Source organism: Gekko japonicus, unplaced genomic scaffold (assembly GCF_001447785.1).
Source record: "Gekko japonicus isolate JY-2015 unplaced genomic scaffold, Gekko_japonicus_V1.1 scaffold678, whole genome shotgun sequence".
NCBI classification, from domain to species: domain Eukaryota; kingdom Metazoa; phylum Chordata; class Lepidosauria; order Squamata; family Gekkonidae; genus Gekko; species Gekko japonicus.
The window spans coordinates 548,523-559,432 of NW_015164685.1; the positions used below are offsets into that span (position 1 = coordinate 548,523).

Below are 10,910 nucleotides of genomic sequence, written 5' to 3' on the forward strand. Positions count from 1 at the left end.
TGTCTCACACAGGGGCCAGCCAGTTCCTCTGGAGGGCCAACAACAGGGTATAAAGGCCCAGGTCTTCCCTTGGTGTTGCTTCTTGTCTCTGGGATTCAGAGGATTTGTGCCTCTCATTGTGGAGGTTCCCTTTAGTCACCATGGCTAGTAGTCACTGATAGGCCCAATCTATCCAATCGCATAAGAACGTAAGGAGAGCCCTGCTGGATCAGACCAATGGTCCATCCAGTCTCACACAATGGCTAGCAGCCATTGATAGACTGATCCTCCATAAATCTCTCTAATCCTTTAAGAGGGACTGAGAACGTGCAGAAGATTGCGGCCTGTTCGGCGGCCTTACCGGGTGTCCTCTGGCTCCGACAGGCACTCCACCGTGCTGGGCTTCTGTTCCATTCACCGCAATTCCATCCAGGACCAAGAAGGAGAGACCGAGGTGGGCTCCGCCCCCAGAGGCGACTCTCCGCGGCCGCCACGACAGATGTGGGTTCAGGATTCGGGAGGGGGGGTGTTACCTGGAGCTAGGAGGCAGACCCCATCGCGGCTCCTCAGCGTTGGTGAACGTCAAACATTCTGGGCAAAACGCTGGGGAGGAGCCCTGCGAAGACAAAGAGAGAGAGGCTTGTGGCCTTCTTCAAACTTTTTTTAAAAAATTCACCCACCCTCAAGTCTCTGTGACATCAGAACAAAGAAAAGTTTTGTTTTTGTTTTTTAAAAAAACATGTTTAATTGATCTTTGCTACCCTCCTGCATTACGGTCTTGAATTCCGGAGCTGTTCCCCTCCCCCCCAGTCAATCCCAAACAGAGTTCCCTCTAAGCTGAATTAGTGTGAGCTAGCTCACTGTTTTTTAGCCTCTGGCTCAGACATTTTTGTCTTAGCTCAGGAAGGAGTGTTCCGGAGCAAACTAATTTATGCAGCAGCCAAATCGTTCGCTCACAGCTTTAATGACAGTAGCTCACAAAGTAGAATTTTTGTTCACAAGTCTCCACAGCTTAGAGGGAGCATTGCAAGGCCACGTACTCCCAAAATCTAAACTGTGGCGGGTGATTTACGCCAAAGAATTTTGTCTTTGCATCTGATTGCTTATACTGCATCATAGAATCATAGAGTTGGAAGGGACCTCCAGGGTCATCTAGTCCAACCCCCTGCATGAAATTCACAAATACCCCTCCCTCCTCACCCCCAGTGACCGCTGTTCCATGCCCAGAAGATGACAAAAAAAACCCCTCCAGGATCTCCAGCCAAACTGGCCTGGAGATTATATTGGCCCCGGTCACACAGAGAATTTGCTGTGCGAAAGGCATTAATGTCTGGTGGATTTTTGGGGCGCAATCACACCGCAACATCTGGGAAGCGTAGCACACCCGTGGCCAACCCGTGGCATCCCGCCGAAGATGCGGAGTTAAAAAGTACCAGGAAAGTGCACTAGTATCCGGAAAGTGTGTGGAACAGGCAGGCGTCTGATCGCAAGAGCGCTAGTATCCCGTGGCATCTGGTGCCCGTCCACGTCCCGTCGCAAACTGATGTTTTTCGTAAGCACATGCGCACAAACACAAAACTGAAAGCAGTGCTGCTCCGTGAAACGCTTGTGTGATCGCGCTGCACCACTTCTTTGCAGCATTACCATGTGATCGCCAGCTAACAGCCTAAGCACGGAGACTCGTAGGACCGTGTGATTGGGCTACCGCACTTTATTTTGCTCCGGGGTGAACAGCCACGCCTCCCCCCACCCCACATTATCTGGCCCGTGTGACTGGGGCCATTGTTGTTCAGCAAGGACAAAGGTGGGGGGGCAGAGAGGGAGGAAGAAGAAAGGAAGGGGGAAACAGACTACTGGAGGATCAATACATTGTGGTACCAAGTTCAGCCAGCATAGTACAGTGGCTGGCACCTTGAATTTGGATGGGGATCCCTGGGTTGAGATCTCTCTCCACTCCTGTGTTGCTCACAGAGGGTCTAACCAGGGAATACACTGAGAGTTGTGCGTCAAACCAAGATTCTACCTAGCCCAGCATTTAGATTCCACCAATGGCCAACCAGATTGACGCTCACAGCAGAATGGAGTTCCCACCCCCATTACATCTGACATTCAGAGGTACATTGCTTTTGAACATGGAGGTTCTACTTAGCTATCACAGTTAACAGCACTGACAAATGCAAACTTTTTTGGAGGTTGTTAAGATGACAGTGGCCATCGCTATAACCCATGACACGGGAATCTAGAAATACACTGTGCAATGCGTACCCTCATTTGCTACGGGTAAGTAGAATGTTGTGTAAAGGCAGGACTATTTTAAAGGGAAATTTGGAATTGTCCGATGGTACATGATGGTAATTCACGTGCATTGCTACTCCGCACCTGTAGATTTCCTTGGGTGTGCACAAATGCTTTGCTGCTTAGAGCCACACTTCCTGACATTTAGAAGCCTAACATAGAGTGGGTGGAATATCCTCGCAACTGAAAATTTCATAGCACTTAATGCAGAACATCTGAATTTTAGAACTCCACACTCCCCCTTAGAACTGCACATTCGGTGTCCCGTTGTGCATTAAAACAAAAACAGGCCTGGGTCAAGAGGTCCGTCCCCTCCACAGCCACCAATGGCGAAAGATCCTCTGACTCCTGGCGGTGCTCTGCTTCAGCACTGAGAAATATGTACAGTCTCCACAAAGAACACCCAGCCAATAGCAGAAAATGACTAGGCTGGGGGAAAATTTAGAGTCCAGTGACACCTTGAAGACCAACCAAGTTTTATTCAAGGTATGAGCTTTCGTGTGCACGCATGTGTGCAAGCTCGTGTGCAAGCTCATACCTTGAATAAAATTTGGCTGGTCTTCGGTATTTGAAAAAGTGTGCATGCACACAGAAGCTCATACCTTGAATAAAACTTGGTTGGTCTTAAAGGTGCCCCTACGGGACTCTAAAATTTCTTCTGCCGCTTCAGACCAACACGGCTGACCACCTGGATCTAGGCTGGGAAAAGACAGGAGATGCGTCGGGAAGCTGCTGGACTGGTTGAAGTAGCCCTAACCCGTTTGTATCTCAAGCCTTTTCCATTTTTAACGTTCTGCCTCACTGCACAAGGACTCCACATACATTTAAATAAACATACGTAAACATGATGGGTGGGGGTGGGGGTGGGCAATGCTCTCACCTATCCCCTCGTGGAAAGGGAGCACTGACCCAAGAAGACGTGGCTTTAGACTGGAGCTTCCTAGCTCTCACCCCCTCTGAGCTAGCGAGCTCTCCCACCCAATACCCCTGGTGCAAAAGCCCACTGCTCACCCAGAAGCCTGTTTTCAGTGCAACATTTCCCAGTCTCAGAACACAGGGAGAGCGACGTATCTTCCTGCAACCAGCTCGTACTCCATTCTGGGGCCTGGTTGGAACTTCAACCTCCCACAGTGTGCCAGACAGGATCGCTAGCCTCCAGGTGGGGACAGGTGATCTCATACGAACGTAAGAGAAGCCAATGCTGGATCAGGCCAAAGGCCCATCTGGGCCAACACTCTGTGTCACACAGTGGCCAAAAATACCAGGGGCCATCAGGAGGTCCAGCAGTGGGGCCAGGAGACTAGAAGCCCTCCCACTGTTGCCCCCGCCCCCCAAGCACCAAGAATACAGAGCATTCCTTGCCCCAAATTGAGATTTCCTATGTAAACCTTGCGGCTAATAGCCACTGATGGATATGATAGCCACTGCTCCATAAGTTTATCCAGTTCCCTCTTGAAGCCGTCCATGCTTGTAGCCACCACCACCTCCCATGGCAGTGAATTCCATGTGTTGATCCCTCTTTGGGTGAAGAAGTACTTCCTTTTATCCGTTCTAACCCGACCGCTCAGCAATTTCATTGAGTGCCCAATCTCCTGAAATTACAGCCACTCTCCAGGCAACAGGGATCAGTTCCCCTGGAGAAAATGGCTCCTTTGGAGAGTGGAGTCTCTGTGGCATTATATAGCGATGAGTTCCCTCCCCTCCTCAAACCCCGTCCTCTCCAGGCTCCAACCCCGGAAGCTCCTGGTACTTCCCGGCCCAGAACTGGTTAGTGCAAGACAAACCCCCCCCCCCAGACCTCTCATTTTAGAAATCCCCCACCAGAAACTTCGGCCCTTAATAACAGAAATGTTTGTACACCAGGAGGTTGCGCTGGAAAACAAAGAGGGCCACAGAGACAGGAAGGGGAGACCGAGGCACCAAAGCACAAAAAGAGAGTCAGGGAGATGCCTGCCTCAGTTTCCCCAGCACACCTTGCCGCTGACGTGAGCTGCGATTTCCTGGCGATTCCTCCTTTCTGCTCCAGGCAGGGGTTAAGCGGAGGTTAACAGGCAGCCACTAAGCCCCCTCCTCTCCTCCCCCTGCAGCTTGCACTTTCCCCACACAAATTTCTTGCCTCCCCCTCCCCAATACAGTTTGTAAGGAAACCTGCCGCTCTCTGGCACACTGCCCAAACCGTGTTACATCATCAAAGGGAAAAGGGAAAAGAGCAAGGGCCCACCAGCCTCCCCAGAGGGAAACGGAGTTGGGGAGGGGGAGAAAGAGGGAGGCCCAGCTGTGTCCTCGAATGACCTCCTCCATAGGGATTAGACCCTCCTGGAATGGACTGAGAGGAGGGGGGGGAGCAGCATAGGGGGACTGGCTAATTTGGAGACTGGGGGGGTGGCATCGTGTGCAGGAGCGGGGGCCAGCCTTTGCCAATACCCTTTGCCCAGCAAGATGCAAATAACTGGGGAGGGGGGAGGTTGGGGGCAAGAGGAAGCAGCCCTCTGGCGCCCTGGTCAACAAAGACCCACAAGGAGGTGCGGGAGAACTCTTGCATAAGGGTTCCTCCTCCTCCTCCTTGCCAGTCCCTCCCAAATCGGTAGAAATTGTGTGAGCATCTATCTTTTGAACGGATGGGAGCTGTCTTAGTAGAGCCAGTTTGGTTGTAGGGGTTAGGAGTGTGGATTCTAATCTGGGAGAACCGGGTCTGATTCCCCACTCCCCCGCATGCAGTTGCTGGTGTGACCTTGGCTCAGTCACAAGTTCTCTCGGAGCTGTTCTCTCGCAAGCAGTTCTCGAAGGAACTCTCTCAGCCCCACCTACCTTGCTATTTATCATGCAGTCAGACACACCACCAAGTGAGGCAAATCTTAAGTCACAGCAGTCAATAATTCAATCGACTAGTTTGGAATCTGCAAACAGGTCTTCAAAAGCTGGGCAGAACAAACCTGGCAGTGTGTTCTGAAAGCCCGTGAGGATGAATGTGGGGGGGGGGAGGACCCTGCTAGGGCTGCCAGCTCTGGGTTGGAAAATTCCTGGAGATTTCGGGGTGGAGCCTGGGGAGGGACCTCAGGAGGGTGTCATGCCACAGAGGAGATGGCCCTCCAAAGCAGCCGCTTCCTCCAGAGGAGCCGGACTCTGTCGTCCGGGGCAGTGTTCCCTCTCAGCTCAGTTAGTGTGAGCTAGCTCAGAGTTTTTTAGCCTCCGGCTCACACATTTTTGTCTTCGCTCAGGAAGGAGGGCTCCAGAGTGAACGAATTTACGCAGCAGCCAGATTGCTCATTCACAACTTTAATGCCAGGAGCTCACAAAGCTCACAGGACTCCACAGCTTAGAGGGAACATTAGTCTGGAGATGAGTGGTCATTCTGGGAGAGCTCCGGGCCCCACCTGGAGGTTGGCAACACCAGTTTCACTGCCATATCAGCAGATCTTCTTTGCTACCCCTCCAGAAAGTCATGGCGACCTAGGATGGAGTAAGGGAGAACTGTGAGACTGCCACTTCTGGACAGAGCACTGCCAAGATGTTTATTTTAATTTTTTCCCCTGCTCTGGAGGGCAGACGCTGCAAGCGCTCTCTGTGCTGCCCTCTCTTCAGGGATGGCTCCACTCATAGATACACGACACCAATTATGATGGTCTTAATTCCCTTTCTTCTTTTGATGTTCCGTTTTAAGTCCAAGTTCTCCTTCCCCCTAGGGGGAAAGAATCATTTGAAAACAAATATATTGTTGTTTGAAAAAACAGATTAAAAGCTAACAACCAAATGGCCTCACACTCGAGCCCAAGAGGAGTTCCCCATCTGCTAAAACGGTTTGCTAAAATTTGCGGGTTTCGGCTTAGTAGCATTTGGAAGGTTTGGGGGGCAAAGAATGTCCCGAAAGGCAAGTTGGGGGGAGAAACGTGCCACCGGTAGAACAGAAGAAGAAGAGATTGGATTTATACCCCGCCCTCCACTACCCAAAGGAGTCTCAGAGCGGCTTACAATCTCCTTCCCCTCCCCACAACAGACACCCTGTGAGGTGGGCGGGGCTGAGAGAGCTCTGACAGAAACTGCTCTTTGTCAAGAACAGCTCTTATCAGAACTACGGCTTTCCCAAGGTCATCCAGCAGGTGCAAGTGGAGGAGTGGGGAATCAAACCCGGCTCTCCCAGAGTAGAGTCAGCACACTTAACCATGGCACAAAACTGGCTTGCAGCTGTTGCCTTAAACCTCCACCCAATCACTCTCCAGATTTCACTGTGGTTGTGGAACACGCAAACCGACTTAGTTTGTGGGCTACAAAACGCCTTGCTACGCTCCCAAGCGAACTGAAAATACGAAGAAGTTACGACGACACCCCAAGCTAGGAATATACTGCTCAGGGACCTGCCAGGAACAGCCTGAAATATCAGCATGGTTTACTGGCCTAGTTCCACCATAATTAATCCACATGCCAAGTTGAGGATAAGGGAGAGGGTACAAACTACATTAGGGTTGCCAGGTCTGAGTTGGGAAATACCTGGCGACTTCGGGGGTGGAGCCGAGGGAGGACGGGGTTTGGGGAGGGGAGGGGCCTCAGCAGGCTAAAAGGTCACAGAATCTACCTTCCGGAGCAGCCATTTTCTCCAGGAGAAGTGATCTCAGTCACCTAGAGAGCAATTATAATAGTGAGAGAGCTCCAGGGGCCACCTGGAGGTTGGCAACCCTATTAAGAAGGGACTCCTACAGCCTTTTCCCCCTCAGTGCCTTGGAGTCTCGCAATCCCTAAAGGCCTAAAATGCCAAATTCAATTTATTTTACGGGATTCTGTTAGCTCCAAACCGTAGAACCCCAAAATGGAAACTTTTTTTAAAAGACGCAAGATTCTAGTTCTCACTGTGTAAGGATCTTTGAAGAAAGGGGCAGGCACTGTCCCGTAGGAGGTCCAGGACCAAACAAAAATGTTTAAACTTGGGTCGGCAACTATAAGGGAGAAACTGGGAAGCAAAGGTCCAATTCAGCGAGCGAGAGGGGCTCGAAAGTGTGAGGGAAGAGCTGAACTCTCCCCTGCTTACCTCCATGAAGCCCCTTTTTCCCAAGTGTTTTTTCCCCTCAGCCAAACACACCCCGAGCACCAGTCTGGAGTAAAATACCTGGGGAGGAAACTGGGGCTCCCTCACTCTCCTCCTGTCCTTTCTGCTCCTTGTATCGCACCCCTTCCACAACCTTGTTTCCTTCACAATGGCCTCAATTTACAGGCACAGGCCTGGTACTCTCCTCCACAGTCTGGATGCCAGAAACCAAAAGGGGTGTTAAGAACATAAGAGAGCCATGTTGGATCAGGCCAAATGGCCCATCCGATCCGACACTCTGTGTCACACAGTGGCCAAAAACCAGATGCCATCAGGAGGTCCACCAGTGGGGCCAGAATGCCAGAAGCCCTTCCACACTTCCCCCCAAGCACCAAGAATGCAGAGCATCTCTGCCCCAGACATAAGAACATAAGAGGAGCCATGTTCGATCAGGCCAACGGCCCATCCACTCCAACACTGTGTCCCACAGTGCCCCAAACCCAGGCGCCATCAGGAGGTCCACCAGTGGGGTCAGACCTCCAGAAGCCCTCCCACTGTTGCCCCCCCCCAAGCACCAAGAATGCAGAGCATCACCTGCCCCAGACAGAGTGTTCCATCTATCCCTTGTGGCTAATAGCCACTGATGGACCTCTGCTCCATGTTTCTCCAATCCACTCTTGAGGCTGCCTATGCTTGTAGCTGCCACCACTTCCTGTGGCATTTGATGGCAGTTGTCTGCACCTGAGCTATATGAGAGCAAATGTACTCTACATTGCTCCCTATCCCTCCCACTTACTACACTGGGGCAGACTGCAATTCTGAGTTTTTGCACTGAAGGCTGTGCCTCTTGATGCATTCCACTTCAGTGTAATTTTTTAAATAAAGTTTCTAGGCCTCATGATGGCGGGTAAGGTGAAGCAGCTGTTACAGCTGGCTTTGTAGACTCTTCTCTCAACACTTCCCCTCTAACCAGAAAGCCGGTAACGCCCCTAAGACCAGTTCTTGCTTCACATGGCGCACAAGCTCTGTCACCACAACGAGGACACACCACAATGAGGAAAACACACTGGGATACACACAGTGTACCTGAGGTGGGGACAAATGAACAAAGACTCCGCCCTACTCCCTAGCGCACGTCCTCTGCGTGTTGACACGGCCTTCCTTTTCAAAAGTTACCATGTTCACTGCGCAAAACACGGACGAATGACAGCCGACATGTTTGCCATGTAAAGTGATCACTGTGCCCTTCAAATCAGGATGGGTAGCTGTGTTAATCTGTCTGTAGCCTTAGAAAAGACCAAAAGTTCAGTGGCACCTTAAAGGCTAACAAAATTTGTGGCAGGGGAGGAGCTTTCATGAGCCATAGTGTTCCCTCTAAGCTGAGTTAGTGTGAGCTAGCTCACAGTTTTTTAGCATCCAGATCATGCATTTTTGTCTTAGCTCAGAAAGGATGGCTCCAGAGCAAACTAATTTATGCAGCAGTCAAATTGCTCACTCACAACTTTAATGCCAGTAACTCACACAGTAGAGTTTTTGCTCACCAGACTCCACAGCTTAGAGGAAGCATCCCTGAAGAAGGGAGCGGTGACTCCCAAAAGCTCCCACCCTGCCACAAATTCTGTTAGTCTTTAAGGTGCTCCTGGACTCTTGCTCTTCCCCTTCAAATCAGGGTTACCTGGCCAAACCTGCTTTTCCTAAGGGAAGGTCATAGCCATAATAATGAACAACGACAATAGATGAGCATTCCATGTACAGAAACACAGGGATCTTCCCACACTTCTCTCGATTTCTGCAGCCTTTTCCATCCCCTCGAAAGACAATTCCCACTGTTGCAGGACCCATGTGGATGAACAGGCAAGTTGGAGTCAGGAGGGAGGAGAGGGTGAAATCCTTCCTCCTCCTCCTCAAGCGCAGTTCTGCTGAGGAAAGGGGTCGATTTTGCCCCCTTCTCCCCACTCATTCCAGCCCACTGACTTGCAATGGCTGTTCCTCTGCATGGATCCCATGACCCCGGGGAATGGTCATTCAGGGGGTTAGAAAGGCCGGAGGAACAGAGAGCAATGGAGGAAAACATCCGTGTACCGATGGTTGGATGAACACCAGGAAGAAATACCAAGCAAACAGCAAATTTCAAGTGCTTCAGTATACATAATAAAGGTAAAGGTTTCCAAGCTGAAGAGCCAGCGCTGTCCAAAGACATTTCCGTTGTCATGTGGCCAGCATGACTAGACGCCGAGGCGCACGGAATGCTGTTACCTTCCCACCGAAGCGGTACCTATTTATCTACTTGCAATTTCTTGCTTTCGAACTGCTAGGTTGGCAGGAGCTGGAACTAGAGACGGGAGCTCACTCCGTCACGCAGCACACGCGGGTCTCGAACTGCTGAACTACAGACCTTCCAGCCTGCAGTTCAACATCTTAACCACTGAGCCACCGCAGCTCCTTCAGTATACATAGCCAGAAGTAAAGTGTGGCCTATACAAGCTACAGAATACGGCTGCCAACTCTGGATTGGGGAATTCCTGGAGAGTTGGGGGTGGAGCCTGAGAAGGGAGGGGAGGGACCTCAGTCGGGTATAATGCCAAGAGAATCCCCCCTCTGAAGCAGCCATTTTCTCCCAGGGAACTGACCTCCGTAGTCTGAAGATCATTAATTCCGGGAGATCTCTAGGTCCCACCTGGAGGTTGGCAACCCAACCAACAGAATTAGATGGCTTACTTTTTTTCAAGGTTCCATCCCTACAAGAGCAAAAGCAAGCAAGCTACAACCTTTCTCCTGAACATACCATTTTTTAAAAAATGCAGGGAGTTTTTACCTGGAGAAGCATTTGAAATGTGTGTCGCCCTCCCCCCCTGCAGCCTGGAGTGGTACAGCCCATCCTACCGCCCCACCCCATTCCATCACCTCAGTCCACTGCATGTTCAGACTGGGCCCAGGGCAGCAAACCTTTCGAGCAAGGGTGACACAAGTCAAGTCTCCAAGCAGAAGATGACGGGGCCATTACGCCTCGCTTCGCACTACAACGTCTGCCTCCACACAGAGTGGGGCTGAGGCTTCTAAGCTGGAGAGGTAGGTGGGCATGCTGGCCGTAGCCAGGCTAGGGATGCCAGCCTCCAGGTGGGGCACAGGGATCCCCAGAATTACAGCTCATCTCCAGACTACAGAGATCAGTTCCCCGGGAGGAAGTAGATACTTCAGAGGGTGTACTCAATGGCACTGTACACCACTGAGAGCCAGTTTGGTGTAGTGGTTAAGAGTTAAGACTCTAATCTGGGAGAACCGGGTTTGATTCCCCATTCCTCCACTTGCAGCTGCTGGTGTGACCTTGGGTCAGTCACAAGTTCTTTCAGTGTTGTTCTCTCAAGTGCAGTCCTTGAAAGAGCTCTCTCAGCCCCACCTACCTTGTAAGGTGTCTGTTGTGGGGAAGGGAAGGGAAGGGAAGGGAAACAGATTGTAAACTGCTCTGAGACTTGAGTAAAGAGCAGGGTATAAATCCAATCTCCTCCTCCTCCTCTGTCCTCCCCAGGCTCCACCCTCAAATCTCAAGGAGTTTCCCAACCTGGAGCTGGCAACCCTACCCCGCATCCCCCCCCCCCCCGGAAGCCCGCCCCGCTTCGGG

At 51.3% G+C, this 10,910-nt stretch overlaps 1 protein-coding gene across 1 annotated transcript in view; it reads right to left on the reverse strand.

Moving 5' to 3' along the window:
- THRA (thyroid hormone receptor, alpha) overlaps window positions 1-10,910 on the reverse strand; it is a 198,270-nt gene that overhangs the window by 81,610 nt on the left and 105,750 nt on the right. The window contains exon 2 of the mRNA XM_015409341.1: window positions 341-595. Coding sequence (XP_015264827.1) covers window positions 341-393 — 53 coding nt within the window. The 5' untranslated portion in view covers window positions 394-595. The remainder of the gene's footprint in view (window positions 1-340; window positions 596-10,910) is intronic.